At 56.4% G+C, this 16,693-nt stretch overlaps 2 protein-coding genes across 3 annotated transcripts; one reads left to right on the forward strand and one right to left on the reverse strand.

The window, feature by feature from the left end:
• Positions 1 to 272: 272 nt before the first annotated feature.
• On the reverse strand, positions 273 to 5,232 carry MKRN2OS (MKRN2 opposite strand). 2 transcript variants are annotated; one of them, XM_071440070.1, is made up of 4 exons: positions 5,008 to 5,232; positions 4,049 to 4,098; positions 3,320 to 3,482; positions 273 to 993 (listed from the first exon to the last, which is right to left on the reverse strand). In XM_071440070.1, the coding sequence occupies exons 1-4, from the start codon at positions 5,202 to 5,204 to the stop codon at positions 774 to 776; spliced, it is 630 nt and encodes a 209-aa protein (XP_071296171.1). In that variant the 5' UTR covers positions 5,205 to 5,232; the 3' UTR covers positions 273 to 773. The 2 variants fall into 2 exon arrangements, with proteins under 2 accessions (XP_071296171.1, XP_071296170.1); XM_071440069.1 differs by having other exon boundaries at positions 273 to 974; positions 5,008 to 5,228.
• MKRN2 (makorin ring finger protein 2) lies at positions 5,227 to 15,628 on the forward strand. Its single transcript, XM_071440068.1, has 8 exons — positions 5,227 to 5,368; positions 6,066 to 6,194; positions 7,252 to 7,397; positions 9,070 to 9,374; positions 11,654 to 11,868; positions 13,323 to 13,433; positions 13,846 to 13,990; positions 15,169 to 15,628. The coding sequence occupies exons 1-8, from the start codon at positions 5,343 to 5,345 to the stop codon at positions 15,313 to 15,315; spliced, it is 1,224 nt and encodes a 407-aa protein (XP_071296169.1). The 5' UTR covers positions 5,227 to 5,342; the 3' UTR covers positions 15,316 to 15,628.
• Positions 15,629 to 16,693: the final 1,065 nt, after the last annotated feature.

A 16,693-nucleotide genomic window follows, 5' to 3' on the forward strand; every position in this document is an offset into this window, starting at 1 on the left:
ACAGTCTTGGTGAATTCGAATTTGGATTTGGGGAGAGGTTTGGTTGTTGCAGTTGGGACCCTGGAACTTCTACAATCACAGCTCAGAATTGAGGAACTCTTCCCAGAATTTTTAAATTTATTCTGGGGCCTGGGCACCTCTCCCACTCTGGGTGAGAAGTGTTTCTTCCCTTGGGATTTGCAGCTTCACATTCAGGTATCTGAACTCCACCTCAGCTTCTTTCCTTTACCCTGCAGTTCAGAATGGGAAAAGAAATCTGACAGGCAAGAGGCTGGATTGATTTGTTGGTACATTTATTAGTAATTAACAGACAGGAAAGGAAATCATCAGACAAGGATGGGATTTAGCAGCACACAAACATATGTTCCCTTTTTCACTCATCAAACAAATATGACAGAAAAGGCCACTTTGGTCTGCTACAGCTGAAGTTCCCACAGTTCATCTGTAAATCCCTGAATTCCACAGCTGTTCTGATTTCTGGTGTGAAGTGTCTTTGCAGAACAGAGCACACAGTGAATGTTAAATCCCAAAACATTTTTCCACAGGAATAGTTCCCATGGAAATTCTCTGTAGTGTGTACATTGTGTGTGTGTAGCTTCCCTGAAATGCACAAATGCTCAGTATCCTGATCCTCCCTGAGCTGCAGGGTTTAGTTAATGGTGTTTTAACCACACTGAACCTCAACCCCTGAGGTGGAGCCCCATCCCCTCGTTTCCCATCGCTACTCCAGCGGGCTGTGGCTCCCAGGCAGGCTCTCCTGCTCCTGCTCGTGCTCAGCCAAGGGCACGACGTAGACATCGCTGTGAGCCAGCTGCTGCTGCAGCCGCAGGTAGCGGGCGGCGTCCCGGCTGCGGGCCAGCAGGAAGCGCTCCGTGAACTCCGCCTTGCTCAGGGCGGGCCCGCCCCGGCCCTGCCGCACGCGGTTGATGAACGCCAAGGCGAAGGTGAAACAGTTGTGCTGCTGCTCCTCGTACCTGGGGAAACACCTCCTCACTGAGCGGGGCGGTGTCAGTGACCAAAGAACCCTCACTGAGCGGGGCGGTGCCACTGACCAAACCCCCCTCACTGAGCGGGGCGGTGCCACTGACCAAACACCCCTCACTGAGCGGGGCGGTGTCACTGACCGAACACCCCTCACTGAGCGGGGCGGTGTCACTGACCGAACACCCCTCACTGAGCGGGGCGGTGTCACTGACCGAACACCCCTCACTGAGCGGGGCGGTGTCATTGTCAAACACCTCCTCACTGAGCGGGGCGGTGTCACTGACCAAACCCCCCTCATTGAGCGGGGCGGTGTCAGTGACCAAACACCCCTCACTGAGCGGGGCGGTGCCACTGACCAAACCCCCCTCACTGAGCGGGGCGGTGTCATTGTCAAACACCTCCTCACTGAGCGGGGCGGTGTCAGTGACCAAACACCGCTCAGCGGGACAGTGTCACTGACCAAACACCCCTCACTGAGCGGGGCGGTGTCACTGACCAAACACCCCTCACTGAGCAGGGCGGTGCCACTGACCAAACACCCCTCACTCAGCAGGGCGGTGTCACTGACCAAAGAGCCCTCAGCAGGGCAGTGTCAGCGACCAAACACCCCTCACTGAGCGGGGCGGTGTCACTGACCAAACACCGCTCAGCAGGGCAGTGTCACTGACCGAACCCCCCTCACTGAGCGGGGTGGTGTCACTGACCAAACCCCCCTCAGCAGGGCACTGCCATTGTCAAACCCCCCTCAGCAGGGCACTGCCATCACCAAACCCCCCTCAGCAGGGCACTGCCAGTGTCAAACCCCCCTCAGCAGGGCACTGCCATCACCAAACCCTCCTCAGCAGGGCACTGCCAGTGTCAAACCCCCCTCAGCAGGGCACTGCCATCACCAAACCCCCCTCAGCAGGGCACTGTCATCACCAGACACCCCTCAGCAGGGCACTGCCATCACCACCCCCCCTCAGCAGGGCACTGCCAGTGTCAAACCCCCCTCAGCAGGACACTGTCATCACCAGACACCCCTCAGCAGGGCACTGTCATCACCAGACACCCCTCAGCAGGGCACTGCCATCACCAAACCCCCCTCAGCAGGGCACTGGCACCCACCACCATTCCTGGGCAGTGTTTACTCCAGGAATACTCTCCAGTTACTCGCCCTCCCTGCCAGTGCTTCCATATATTCCTCACAAGTGGCACCTCCCAGCCTGAACTCTGTAAAAATGAGAGCTGCAAGGCTTGACAAAAAGCAGTTCTTATTTTTTGTACTTCTTTGTCTTTTACCTCGTTAAGCTTTGCTCTTCCAGCTCTTGTGAGCAGCCCTTTCCTGCAGCCCCAGAGTTAATTGTGTGTGTGCCACCACGGGGGAGTGGGAGCTCGTTTCAAATCCTATCTGTGATTTCTCTACCACCCTGCAGTAAGTGAAAAGCTCTCAAGAAAACTAGATTAGGTTTGGCCTGAACCCAAAGGAGTTACAGGATTAGCTCAGTGCAGTTCCTGTCCACTGAAAAAATAAGCAGAGGATTTCATTAAAGTTGTTTTCAGTTCAGTGGTCACTGGTGTGGCTGTGGAAAAACGTCACTGTGTCAGAAAAACCAGGGAAAGCCAGGAGAAGGGATGCACACATCTCTGCCCTTCTGCCAGTGATCTTTGGATGTCAAGGCACTTTTAATATTACTGGGAACTGTAAAAGTGACAAGTTCTGTTGGTTTTACCAGCTCTGTAAATATTAGAAAATTTGATTTCAAATAGAAATTTTATCTTCTTTAGGGGGGTAATGTTTGATCCCCAAAATTATATAGTCAGCACATAGAAACTTGCTAAAAAATGCTTTTGATTTGATGGGTTTTTTTTTTTTTTTTTTATGGTTGCATTTTCAGTGGCACCCAGACAGGCTGTGAGTGTCACAGCTGCTGGCACTGAGGGACAGTTCCAGGAGTGCTGCTTTCCTGGAGAGCTGCTCTGTCACCAGCAGAGCAGAAATCAGCCTGCTTTCCATTTCTCACCACTTACTTACAGCAAAAACAACAACAGGGCAAGAATCCCATCGCTGTGCTCAGCCTTTAAATGCAAATACACCTCAAACTGCTAGAAAAAGAATTATGGACTTGTGCCTGGACTTTTGTACTGAGCAGCATGCAGGTAATGGTTCATTGAACTGGGGCTTTAATGCAAAATTCCCTAAAGCCACCTCTTGCTTTAGGGCTTTTATGTTCCAGCAGCTGAGTTTTACTTAAAATTCAGAACGTTCTGTGCAGCCAGGCCAGGCCAGGCTGCCAGGAATGGTGTCCTGAGTGACCCCAGGCCCATCCCAACTCACCCCAGCTGTTACACACACCTGTGAGGGAGCCAGGCCTGTTCCAGGGAGAATTCCTCCAGGAGGCTGTCCCAGTGCTGCAGGAGCTCCCACATGTCTGGCTGCACCAGGGGGATGCTGATGCACTGCTCCCAGCCCCTGCCATCCCTGTGCACGCCCTCCTGGTCGTAGTTGTACACCACACCTGCAAACACACACACAGAGCCCTTCTGGGTCTTTCTTCTGACCCAGCTTCCCACCAGCTGAGCAGGAAATGCAGTCCTGGCTTCCAGCAAAAACCTGATCTCATTCTCACAGCCTGGTTTGAAAAAAGGCTTGGCTTGTTTAATAATCAGAGCAACAACCAGGCTTCATTTTTGACCCCCAAAGGAGACTGGCTTTGTATGAAATACACATCTGAAATGATGGGTGGGCCTACTCTAGGTAGAACCCAATAGGATTTGTAATGGGGCTTTTAAAAATGATTTTTAATTGCGGGTGTTTTAGAATTAGCAAGAACTGTGTTCAACTCAATTGAACTGTAACTCCTTTAAAGCAAGCCCAGCCTTTCATCCCAGGGGTGGAAGGCACCTGTCTATTCCATTCAGGGCCTGTTTCATCCACTCAGGGGAATGGCTCTGCTCTGGAGCTGTGCTGCAAGGTGAGGCCATTCCCAGTGAGCGCATCCCGGCCATTCCGAGCAGGAACGCCCAGAACAGCAGGGGTGGCAGCTGGGGTGGCTCCTGAGGGGGCACGGCGGGCGCTGCTCACCCTGGGAGCTGCTGATGCCCACGTGCAGGTCGCAGTGCCCGTCGTAGCCGCTGCGGGAGGAGCAGAGCGGCTCTGAGGGACAGCGGGGGCCGCTACAGCCCGGCAGAGCTGCCCGACACCTGCCGGGGGACAGCCGGCCTTCCCTGGGGCCTGAGCCCGTCTGCTCCCTTCCTTCCCCTTCCCTTCCCTTCCTTACCCCTCCCCTTGTCTTCCCATTTCATTTCCTTCCCCCTTCGTTTTCCATTCCCTTTTCCCTTCCCTTTCCCCACCCATTCCCTCTCCCTGCCCTTTTCCCTCCCCGTTCCCTCAGTGCCCGCCCCTTTCCCATCCCTATTCCCGCCCCTTTCCCATCCCTATTCCCGCCCCTTTCCCCTCCCTCTTCCCCTTCCATTCCATTCCCCGTTCCCTCAGTGCCCGCCCCTTTCCCAAACCTTTTCCCTCCCCTTTCCTTCCCCATTTCCCTCTCAGTGCCCGCCCTATTCCCATTCCCCGTTCCCACTCCCACGTCCTGCCCCATTCCCTCCCCATTCCCACTCCCCTGTCCCGCCCCGTTCCCTCTCCATTCTCATTCCCCATGTCCCTCCCCGTTCCTTCCCCATTCCCTATTCCCATTCCCCATCCTTATTCCCATTCCCCCGCCCCGCCCCGTTCTCTCCCCATTTCCCTCTCTCCCACTCCCCCGTCCCGTCCCGTTCCCTCCCCATTCCCGTCCCCTCCCCATTCCCATTCCTCTGTCCTGCCCCATTCCCTCCCCATTCTCATTCCCCATTCCCATTCCCATTCCCTGTCCTGCCCCGTTCCCCTCCCCTGTCCCTCCCCGTTCCCGTTCCCACTCCCCTGTCCCGCCCCATTCTCCATTCCCCATTCCCCGTTCCCCATTCCCATTCCCGGTCCCGCCCCGTTCCCGCCCTTTCCCCTCCCCGTCCCGCCGCGCTCCCGCAGCGCCCCCTGGCGGTTACTCCAGGAAGGTGCCGCGGGTGGGCCTGACGAGGAAGGCGCGCTGCTGCCGGTGGCCGTGCCGGAAGGGGCTGTCCAGGCGCACAGGCGCGGCGGCCAGCCCGGCTCCGCGCAGGTCCCCTCCGCACGCGGGGCAGCGCGGCGGCGCGCGCCGGCAGTACAGGAGCGCGCGGCAGTGGCGCACGCGCAGCACCGCCATGGCCGGGCGCGCCGGCCAAAACCGTCCGGCCGGAAACGCGGCCGCGGGGCGGGGCGGGGCCGTGGCCACGCCTCCCGTGCCGCGGAACCTCCGTGCGCGGCGTGAGGAGCCGGGTGGGCCGGACAGTGCGGCGGCACGATGAGCACGAAGCAGGTGACGTGCAGGTGAGCGCGGCCCGGCCGGGCCAGAGCCCCCAGAGCCCTCACGGCCCTCAGAGCTCTCACGGCCCCCACAGCCCTCAGGGCCCGCACATCTCTGACGGCCCTCATAGCCCGCACAGCCCTCACGGCCCTTGGGCTCCCCGCCTCCGCCCCTGCCCCGCGCCTTCCCATCGCCTCGTTCCGCTCTCACGCCCCCCACGCTCCGGCCGGGCCCGGAGCCCTCACACCCCTCAAACACCGTCCCGGCCCCTGCCCCGCTCCTCACAGCCCTTCGCTCCGCTCTCCCCCGGTGAGGCTGGCCCGTGCCGAGCTGGGGGTCGTGGCTGCCCCCTTGTCCCCAGCCCTGCGCTGCCCCTGAGGCTGCCCGGGGTTAGGGTTAGGGTTAGGGTGGTGTGGCACCGGCGGGGTGCCCGGGGAACAGGCGGGGTCAGCAGGGAAGACTTCTCCAGGGCGCCTCGGGGAGTTTTGTTCATGAAGCGGCTCTGGGGTCCCGAGGGGCCGCCGGACAGTGCCCATCCCTGGCGGTGGCCGTGGGCCGCTCTGCTCGGGGGCACGCTGGGCACAGACCGGGCACAGCTCGGGCTCGAGGGCTGGGAGGGCTTTGCCAGCCCCGCTGCTTCTGTACAAACAAACAAACCACAGCAAAGCCAAGCGTGGCGGCAGCGCCCGCCCTGAGTGAGCCGCGTCTCTCTCTCCGCAGGTATTTCTTGCAGGGCGTGTGTCGGGAGGGCAGCAAGTGCCTGTTCTCCCATGACCTGGCCACCAGCAAATCCTCCACCATCTGCAAGTACTACCAGAAGGGGCAGTGTGCCTACGGCTCCCGCTGCAGGTGAGCACCGTGCCTGGGCACCGCGGGGGCTCCTGGGCAGGCACAGAGCACCTGGGCAAGGAAATCATTTCTTAAATGTGAGTTTTGCCCGAGCCTAAAGCAGCTTTCACCTGCAGCGGTGCAGTTCTGCTCCGGCTCAGCGTCAGGGGTTGTTTTGCTCTGTAGGAATGGAGCTTTGGGATTCAGGTGTGTTTCCCACCCTGTTCTTCAGTCAGAGCTGCAGGTGGAAGCTCCTGGTGCAGCTCCCTCCTGCTCATCCCAGAGCTCAGTTTTAGTTCTGGGGACTTTCAGCTCTGCCTTGGGGCAGTGCCCTGCTCGTGTCCCCTGGGCTGGGGCAGGGCTGAGCAGTTCCACAGCTCTCCCTGCAGTCTTCAGGTTAAACCTCCCAGGGGAATGGCCTGGGGAGAACCAGGCATGGATTGATTCCCTGCAGGCTGAGGCTCCTGCAGCTCCCCTCAGCTCCCTGCCTTGCCTGGTCCATGTGCCAGGCTCCATCAGTGCTGCCCTGGAGCTGCTGTGGCTGCCTGGGCTCCTGCAGGGCTCAGGGAGGGCCTGGCTGTGCTTCTCCTGCCACTGGGATATGTGTCCAGCTCCAGACACAGCTGGGGAATGTTTCTGTTCCCTGAAAATATTGGAGATTTGGCTGTGTCCATGGAGCAGCCCCTTCACTCCCGTGGCTGCTGCTGCAGTGTGTCCCCAGTTCTGCTGGAATATGTCCCCAGTTTCCCTGGAGTCCCCCCCGGTTTCCCCCCGGGCTGTGTCCCCCCGGGCTGTGTCCCCCCGGTTTCCCCCCGGGCTGTGTCCCCCCGGTTTCCCCCCGGGCTGTGTCCCCCCGGTTTCCCCCCGGGCTGTGTCCCCCCGGTTTCCCCCCGGGCTGTGTCCCCCCGGTTCCCCTGGGCTGTGTCCCCCCGGTTTCCCCCCGGGCTGTGTCCCCCCGGTTCCCCTGGGCTGTATCCCCTCGGTCTGTCCGGGATCCCGTCCCCCCGGGTCAGCTGTGGGTTGGGTGTCCCGGTGCCGGTTCCCGGTGCCGGTTCCCGATGCCGTTTCCGTGCCGCAGGTATGACCACGTGAGGCTCCCTCCGGGCGGAGCCGCGGCCCCGCCGCCCCCCGCAGCCCCAGGCAGCCCCCGGGCGCCCCCCGAGCCCGGCCCCGGCGCCCCGCGCAGCAGGAGGGAGAAGAGGACGCTGGTGCTGCGGGACAGGAGTGAGTGGGAGCTGCTCTGCCGGGCAGGGAGGGAGGGTGGTGCTGTCCCCGGTGCTTATCGGAGTTCCAAGGCCAGCCTGAGCTGTCCCTGGAGCCTCCCTCCCTGAGGTGACAGCTCGGGGCAGGGAGGGCGGTGTTCTGTGTGGGGGATGTCAGGCTCTGCTCCTGGAGCTCTGTGAGCCCTCAAGCCTGGGGAGCTCCGGGCTGGACATTGGAAAGAGTTTTTTCATGGAGGGGTGGGTCAGGGATTGGGAGGGAGTCCTCATCCCTGGAGGTGTCCAGGTGTCCACTTCAGTCAGGGGGCTTCAGTAAGAGCTGATGGATCCTTTCTCTAGAGTTTAGTATAGCTTAGTATAGCATTTCTTTTAATATAATATCATAAAATAACAAATCAGCCTTCTGAGAGCATAGAGTCACATTCTCATCTCCCACCTCAAACACGCCCAGGGCTGGGCTGGGAGAGCTGCCTGCAGGAGCAGCAGGGTGCCCTGGCTGTCCCTTGCTGCACTTCCCTCATCCCACAGCCCTGCATGGCAGCTCTGGCCACTCAGCCCTCTCTGCTCCTGTGCTCAGTGGGCACAGTGGGCTCTGGAGCAGCTGGAACCTGGCAGAGCTCTGCCCCCTGTGGAAATGCTTCATTTCCTGCTGACACTGGAGTGCTCCCATGTGCCAGTGTCCTGGTGTCCCCAGTGTCCTGGTGTCCCCAGTGTCCTGGTGTCCCCAGTGTCCTGGTGTTCCAGTGCTGAGCAGCAGACACAGAACCTTTACAGCAGCCCTGGCATGAGCTGATGGAGCAGCTGTTATCCCTGCAGTGCCCACTGCAGTGAGGGGCTTCTGCAAGAACTGCCATGTTTTCCTATGGATGTGCTCAATGATGGGATTTCTCCCTCAGTTCCAGCTTGCTCCAGGTCATTGTCCCACTAACCACACTTTACCTGCCTCAGTGAGTGCCTTTATCTTCTAGCTCCACAAAACATGGGTTCCAAACATGTTCCCCCTCAGAGAGAATTCAAAACATCCAATCAGGGAAGTTTCCTTCTTTGAGCATCTCCCAAGTTACAAACAGACTCAAGGAAAGGTGGGGAATATTTTCAGGCTTCTACCAAAACAGACTTTTCTGCACAACTTTCACTGCAAATGTCATTGAAGGGACCATCAGCTCCTTGCATTTCAAAGGCTGAGACATCTTAATTTGTGTTTTTGGCTTCCTGCTGCACTCCCAGAACGGAGTTTGTCTCTGCCCATGGGAGGAATGTGCAAACTTTTGCTCAAGTGCAGAAACCAACACAAGCCCTGGGTGTCCTGAACTGAGTAATTGCAAGTGGAGCTGCCCCAAAGCTCAGTGAGGTGTCTGTGGCTGCCTGAGGTGACAGATGCCCTTCTCTGGGGAGGATCCTCACTGCTGGGGCTCACTGAGGAGGGTCCCAGTGTGGGGAGGGCTGTGTCCAGGGCTGTCCCGGGCTGCTTGGTCACACCTGATGGTCTCAGAGGTTTTGTGCAGCGCTGGTGTTCCTGTGGTTTCCAGCGGGTTTGTGCAGAGCGCAGCTGCACAGACCCTGCCCTGCTCAGCAGGCACCCTGGGAACCCCACCATGCATGAGCAGAGGGGGCTCAGGGATGGGCCCGCCCGGGGAGGGAGCGTTAACCCTGAGCTCGCTGTGCTTGTCCCGCAGAGCTGTGCGGCTCCAGCCGGGAGCAGGCGGCGCCCGGGGCCGTGCCGGGCTGCCCCGAGCCCGCCGATGCCGATGCCGAGGAGGCCAAGCCGCACTCGTACCTCGAGGCCATCTGCAGCGGCCTGGAGGAGGCGGCGCCCGCCGGCTCCCCCTGCAGCCCGGCCCAGCAGCTGTGTCCCTACGCCGCCGCCGGCGCCTGCCACTTCGGGGAGCGCTGCCTCTACCTGCACGGGCAGCTCTGCGAGATCTGCGGCCTCCAGGTGCTGCACCCCTTCGACCAGGAGCAGAGGAAAGCCCACGAGATGGTAAAGGGGGAGCTGGGGCAGCTCAGGGCAGGGCTGGGGCTGGCTGCTCTCAGCCTTAGAGTGGGATGAGTAGGAATTAGGAAGAACAGCAGGGAGGTGGAAAGTGTTGTAATGTAGGGGTCTAGGCCATATCTCATGTTGGAAATTGTAGGAGTGCCTTGGTTTGGAAAGACAGGAGCCTGCTAAGGAAGGCAGGAGCCTCCCCTGAAATGGAGAATGTAAACCCTCCCCACCCCTCCAAATTGCTATAAATTTGAAATTAAGGGGCTCTCAGGCAAAAAATATGGGAGCAGGAAATAGCAGTTCTTTAATAGGGAAGAAAAAAAAAATAAAAGGATAAAATAAACAATGCAGTGCATTAGAACAACACTGCCAGAGTCAGAACCCAGCCTGACACCCTGTGGGTCAGGCTGTTGGTAGCAGTTCAATTGGAATTGTGGCTGCAGCCCTCCTGCAGTGCCAGGGCTGGTTCTGTTGGAGCAAGGGGGTCCTGTAGAGAAGGATGGATTCTGCCTCTGAAGATCCAGGGGAAGGAGAGGCAGCTGCTGTTCCTCTGGGCAATCCCGTGCAGAAGCCGTGCTGGTGTCTCCAAACCTCAGGATTCTATCTGGGTAGCAATGCTTGGCTCCTCCCTCTGGGCTCACATCTCCCAATGGGATGTTACAGTTCTTATCAGCCATGCAGGGACATTCAGTAGCTGTTATCAGCAATGTCCCCTCCCAGGCAGGTGTGAATGTGGTCACTCCAAGAGAGAGATAAGGCAAACTGCCCACTTGGCAAAGGTAACCAGCCACAGAGATGGGAATGGAAAACATCCTGCATTGCAATCTTCAGCAGGGATAGATCATGACATGAACAGTGCATTGGGGAAGGAGGTGAGGGAATAGGAGTCTCTTTTTAGGCTGATGGGGATTTCGAAGTTTATAATGAATTTTCATTCTCAGAAGGAGGTGAGGCTTTCTGTTCCAGAGTGGATGGAGATTGCTATTGGGATTAGGCTGATTAGGAAGGAGGTTTTGACTGTGTTTGTAGTTGTGTTGGGGGTGTTCTTGAGGTTCTTGGATAGAAGAGGAAATGGGATCCAGAAGCCATTCCCACAGCCACAGCACTGCAGGCTGAGCTGGTGCCTCATGCAGAGCCTCCCACAGTCCTTCTCCTGGGAGGGCTGCTGGGGTTAAGAGTATGAATGTGTTTAGGACTAGTGAGAGGTCCAGCTCAACGTGGGGCTTCTCCCACAGAGCTCCTCCTGTACTGCTGGTCTGGAGAATGGTGCTGGGCCAGCTCAAGCCTCTGGAGCTGAGCTGGCTGCAGGCAGCAGCTTGTGGGTTTTGCCTGGGACTGCCCTGCTGCCTTCTCCCACTGCAGCTCTCCCAAGGGAAGGGCTGTGGGAGGCTCTGCCTGAGGCACCAGCTCACCCTGCAGTGCTGTGGCTGTGGGAATGGCTTCTGCATTGTCACTGCTGGGCTGAGAAGTGCTGGAGGAAAGCTGAAATAAGAGACTAATTCCTCACCTGGGTAAAAATTAGCATCTGGTGAATTAATGTGGCCTTAATTATAGTCAGAGCAGCGCCTTGAGTGTGGCACCTATTCAGTGAGATGCTTTTGGGGGGTGTTTGAAGCACCAAATAATTCAGTACCTGTTCTCTGACAGAGATGCAGAAAGGGGTGAGTGAAGCACCCTGGCATCTTTATCTCTGACAGCTGGGAGAGCACTGAAGGCTGAAATACATGATTGAATTTAATGTTCTTTAAATTAAACTGTGCCAGGGACAGGTAGGAGTGGTGCCCTCAGTGAGTGCTCTCTGCTCTCCAGAGGAGCTGGGTGTGCCAGGCTGGCAGTGGTGCCCTCAGTGAGTGCCCCATGCTCTCTTAGAGGGGCTGGGTGTGCCAGGCTGGCAGTGGTGCCCTCAGTGAGTGCCCCCTGCTCTCCAGAGGGGCTGGGTGTGCCAGGCTGGCAGTGGTGCCCTCAGTGAGTGCCCCATGCTCTCTTAGAGGGGCTGGGTGTGCCAGGCTGGCAGTGGTGCCCTCAGTGAGTGCCCCATGCTCTCCAGAGGGGCTGGGTGTGCCAGGCTGGTACTTGGTGCCCTCAGTGAGTGCTCCCTGCTCTCCAGAGGAGCTGGGTGTGCCAGGCTGGTACTTGGTGCCCTCAGTGAGTGCTCCCTGCTCTCCAGAGGAGCTGGGTGTGCCAGGCTGGTACTTGGTGCCCTCAGTGAGTGCTCCCTGCTCTCCAGAGGGGCTGGGTGTGCCCTCTGTCCCTCACAGTGCCCTGTCCCCTGGCAGATGTGCATGGCAACCTTTGAGCACGACATGGAGAGGGCCTTTGCCATCCAGGCCAGCCAGGACAAGGTGTGCAGCATCTGCATGGAGGTGGTCTATGAGAAGGCCTCGGCCTCGGAGAGGAGGTTTGGGATCCTGTCCAACTGCACCCACACCTACTGCCTGTCCTGCATCCGCCAGTGGAGGTGTGCCAAGCAGTTTGAGAACCCCATCATCAAGTGAGTGCTGCACCTGCCTGGGGGCTGAGCTGCTCACACACGGGGGCTGGAGCTGCAGAGCTCAGCAGAGCCTGCCCCAGCTCTGCCAGGCCCAGGGCTGTCACCGTGGTGTTGGCTGCAAAGTCCCTTCACCAGGGATTCTTCTCCTGGCAAGCTGAGAGGCCTCAGAAAAGAATGCAAGCAATAATTATCTGATTGTTTGGGAATGTGGTCTGGAGATCATTTCCCAACAGGTGCATCTTTGGTGGGTTCCATGTGGATTGGTTTTAATTAATGACCAATCACAGCCAGCTGTGTGGGACTCCCTGAGGCAGTCAGGAGCTTTCATTATCATTCTTTTCCAGCCTTCTGAGGTATCCTTTCTCTAGAGTTTAGTATGGTTTTATAATATAATGTAATATCAGCCTTCTGAGAGCATGGACTCACATTCTCACCTCAGACACCCCCAGGGCTGGGCTGGGAGAGCTGCCTGCAGGAGCAGCAGGGTGCCCTGGCTGTCCCTTGCTGCACTTCCCTCATCCCACAGCCCTGCATGGCAGCTCTGGCCACTCAGCCCTCTCTGCTCCTGTGCTCAGTGGGCACAGTGGGCTCTGGAGCAGCTGGCACCTGGCAGAGCTCTGCCCCTTGTGGAAATGCTTCATTTCCTGCTGACACTGGAGTGCTCCCATGTGCCAGTGTCCTGGTGTCCCCAGTGTCCTGGTGTCCCCAGTGTCCTGGTGTCCCAGTGCTGAGCAGCAGACACAGAATCTTTACAGCAGGCATGGCATGAGCTGATGGAGCAGCTGTTATCCCTGCAGTGCCCACTGCAGTGAGGGGCTTCTGCAAGAACTGCCATGTTTTCCTATGGATGTGCTCAATGATGGGATTTCTCCCTCAGTTCCAGCTTGCTCCAGGTCATTGTCCCATTAACCACACTTTACCTGCCTCAGTGAGTGCCTTTATCTTCTAGCTCCACAAAACATGGGTTCCAAACATGTTCCCCCTCAGAGAGAATTTAAAACATCCAATCAGGGAAGTTTCCTTCTTTGAGCATCTCCCAAGTTACAAACAGGCTGAAGGAAAGGTGGGGAATATTTTCAGGCTCTACCAAAACAGACTTTTCTGCACAACTTTCACTGCAAATGTCATTGAAGGGACCATCAGCTCCTTGCATTTCAAAGGCTGAGACATCTTAATTTGTGTTTTTGGCTTCCTGCTGCACTCCCAGGACAGAGTTTGTCTCTGCCCATGGGAGGAATGTGCAAACTTTTGCTCAAGTGCAGAAACCAACACAAGCCCTGGGTGTCCTGAACTGAGTAATTGCAAGTGGAACTGCCCCAAAGCTCAGTGAGGTGTCTGTGGCTGCCTGAGGTGACAGATGCCTTCTCTGGGGAGGATCCTCACTGCTGGGGCTCACTGAGGAGGGTCCCAGTGTGGGAGGCAGCAGAGCATCTCTGTTTGTGCTGTTCCTCCAGGTCCTGCCCCGAGTGCCGCGTCATCTCCGAGTTTGTCATCCCCAGCGTGTACTGGGTGGAAGAGCAGGAGAAGAAGAATGAGCTGATTGAAGCTTTCAAGCAGGGAGTGGGGTAAGTTCAGCAGCCACCCACACCCCTCACGTTGTTCTTTAGCTGCTCTAAGGCTCAGTCAATTGCTGAGCCTTTCTTTTTAAACTGAATGGAATTACAGACCCCTCTGCAGAGAGCTCCTCATCTCTGCTCACACTTTGCTTCACTCTGTGCCTGTGCAATTGTAGGTCAGACACTCAGAATGTTGAAAATGCTCAGAAATGTTGAAGCTCCTTCAGCTCACTTGCCAAAACTGCCTTTGTGTGGATCCCTCAGCCACCACTGCTGGTGCCTGAGGGAGGGAAAATGGAAGAACATCACTGCTCTCAGCTCAGTGGCTGTGTTAGCAGAGCATCACTGGGGCTGTGGGCACTGAGCTGCACCCCTTGCCCTTCCAGCTGAAGGCAATAACCTCTCTCTTGTGATTCCTCAGGAAAAAGCCCTGCAAGTACTTTGAGCAAGGCAAAGGGACGTGTCCCTTTGGGGGCAAGTGTCTGTACCTGCACGCCTACCCCGACGGCACCCGCGCCGAGCCCGAGAAACCCAGGAAGCAGCTGAGCTCCGAGGGCACTGTCAGGGTAAGGAGAGCCCTGCAGCCCCTGCTGCCCCTGCTGCTCCTGCTGCCCCCCTGCAGCCCCAGCTGTGCTGCTGCCAGTGCTTCCTGCCATGCAGGACAAGTACAAAAAGCCCCTCAGTGTTCTTGGGCAAGGGTTTGCCCTTGGAGACAGGGAGTGTCTCTCATTATGCCTGGATTTCACCAAATTTCTCCAGTTATGAGCCAAATGGGTATTTCTGACCAGTATAAACTGGCTCACAGACTGACTGATGTGGAGACATGGTACTGTGTGAACTTTGGAGCAGAGTTTGTTAGTTGTGCATGATTCTTGCCTCAGGCAGAAGGGAGCTCACCCCTTAGGCTGTCTGAGGGGCTTTGTGCCATGCTGTCCAGTACTCTGGGGCTTGGCCAGAGTTATTGTCTTAAGCACAGCTGAAGTTGGGGAAGCTTTGGTTCATTTCCTTCTTAGTGTGCTGAAGACAGATAATACTCCTACTAAACTATGCATCTGTAAAGAGCATAAGAAGTGCTTCTGAATATGTTTTTGTGACCAGTCCAAAGCTTTCCTCACAGGGATTCTGCCCCTAAAGCTTTCACCCACAGTACTGACAGCTCCTCCTGTGCTGGCACTCAGGGCAGCTGAAAAGACAAAACCTCAGGAGGTGGTGCTGGCTGTGCCCCAGCTGTGTCCCCTCCCCTGGCTGTCACCAGAGCTCACGGCCACCTCTGGGGCTGGTCTGAATGGGGAGGTGCCAGCACAGGCCAGGGCTGTGGGGGTGTTCACAGGGGTCTTAGGATGAGAGAAGAGATGAGGATCTTGACTCCATCTTTCAGAAGGCTGATTTATTATTTTATGATATATTTTATAGTAAAAGAAAATTAAATACTAAAACTATACTAAAAGAAGAAAGGATTTTATCAGAAGGCTAGCAAGGAAAGGAATGGAATGATAATAAAATCTTGTGTCTGCTCACAGCCTCGACACAGGTGGGGCTGTCATTGGTCATCAAGTAAAAACAATTTCACGTGCTGGGTAAACAATTCTCCAGATCACATTCCAAAGCAGCAAAACATGGAGAAGCTGAAGCTTCCCAGTTTCTCAGGAGGAAAGATCCTGAAGGATCTTCTGGATCCAGAAGGATTTTTCCTCAGATGTGTCCGTGCCCCAGGGGTGCTCAGGCTGCTCTGTCTCTCCTGCAGTTCTTCAATTCCGTGCGCCTGTGGGATTTCATCGAGGACAGGGAGAGCCGCAGCGCGCCCGACGCCGAGGTGACGGAGCTGGGGGAGCTCTTCATGCACCTCTCTGGGGCTGAGGAGGAGCCCAGCGAGCACCCAGAGCTCCTCTGAGCCCCCAGTGCTGCTGCCTCCCAGCCATGCTTTTATCTCTCCAGCACAGGTAGAACAAAACGTGCCCTGCTGGTTACTTGTGCAGTCCTGGTCGAGTTTTCAGATAGTTTTTATATGGCAACAACAACAACAACAAAAAAAACCTAAAATATATTTAAAAGAAAAAAATAATTGGCTGCATGGAAAAAAATCCCTTAATCCCAGGAGGGTTTTCTCCCTCTCTGGCCTGACATCTGCTGTCTTGTGAGCTGAGTGGTAGTGTAAATACAGGTCCAGTGAAAGCTTCAGCTGGTAAAAACTGTTGCTAATTAGAGTTTGGGTGCTTTTGGGTTTTTTTCTCCACTAAATCAGCTAAATGTAAAACTACAAAACCCACTGGGAATAATGGGCAGTGTAGGGTTTTCTCCTTAAGAAGGAGCTGGTAATGATGCCTAGTAGCTGGAGTTCAGAGTGGAGGCTGGTGGATTCTCTGGGCAGGCCTGGCTCCCCAGGTGCTGCCAGCCCTGTTTGACACTAATTACAGTGTAATGAGCCTGTTTCACAGCAATCCCAGTGTAATCAGCCTGTTTCACAGCAATCCCAGTGTAATGAGCCTGTTTCACAGCAATCCCAGTGTAATGAGCCTGTTTCACAGCAATCCCAGTGCTCAGAGGCAGCAGTGGCTCCTGCTGCCCAGGAAATGCAGCTGCACAGATTCCTGCACTCCCTGGAGCTGCAGCACAGAGGAGTGAGGTGTTCTCAGAGCCTCCACTCCCCTTTGCCCCAGCGAGGCCCAGGAGGGCTGAGGGATTCATGCACATCTCTGCTGAGGTAACAGAACTGGTACTGAATTCTGGCTTTGTTACAAATGTGATTTCTGTTGGTGTGGCAGTTGGATTGTGAAATCTGGGAGCAGAAGTTAATTCTGCCAAGTCAACTGCTCTAACTTGGAATTTAAACCAACAATTCAGTGAGCACTGCAGTGGCTGCTGAGTAACAACAGCATGGACACAGCTGAGCAGGAGCTGTCACTGACTCAGCCCCTGGAACATCACTGGGCCCTGTTTGCAAACACCAACAGAGATGTGGGGTTTGTTTTACAGCACCTGGGCTGCAATGGAAGGCAGGTGTGTAACTGGTTTGGTTGTTATCTATAGCAACAGAAAAGCATAAAAATAATACTTAAAATGTGTAAGAAAGAAAGGCCAAGGGCAGAAAGGTTTGTAACCAGTGATTGATCACAGCCTTGAGCCACCAGGGGTGGGAAATGATGAAGCAAAATGTGTTCAGAGAGACCTGGGCACACAGGGCCAGCCTGGGGGTGGCAGCAGGCTCTGGGTCCCTGCTGGGAGGGAGCAGCAGGAACCTCAGCCTGGGACTCCAACATCCCAGCTGGCAC

The sequence above is a fragment of the Agelaius tricolor genome, unplaced genomic scaffold (genome assembly GCF_023055355.1).
Source record: "Agelaius tricolor isolate 1412-34295 unplaced genomic scaffold, bAgeTri1.0.p SCAF_14, whole genome shotgun sequence".
In the NCBI taxonomy this organism is placed as follows: Eukaryota; Metazoa; Chordata; class Aves; order Passeriformes; family Icteridae; genus Agelaius; species Agelaius tricolor.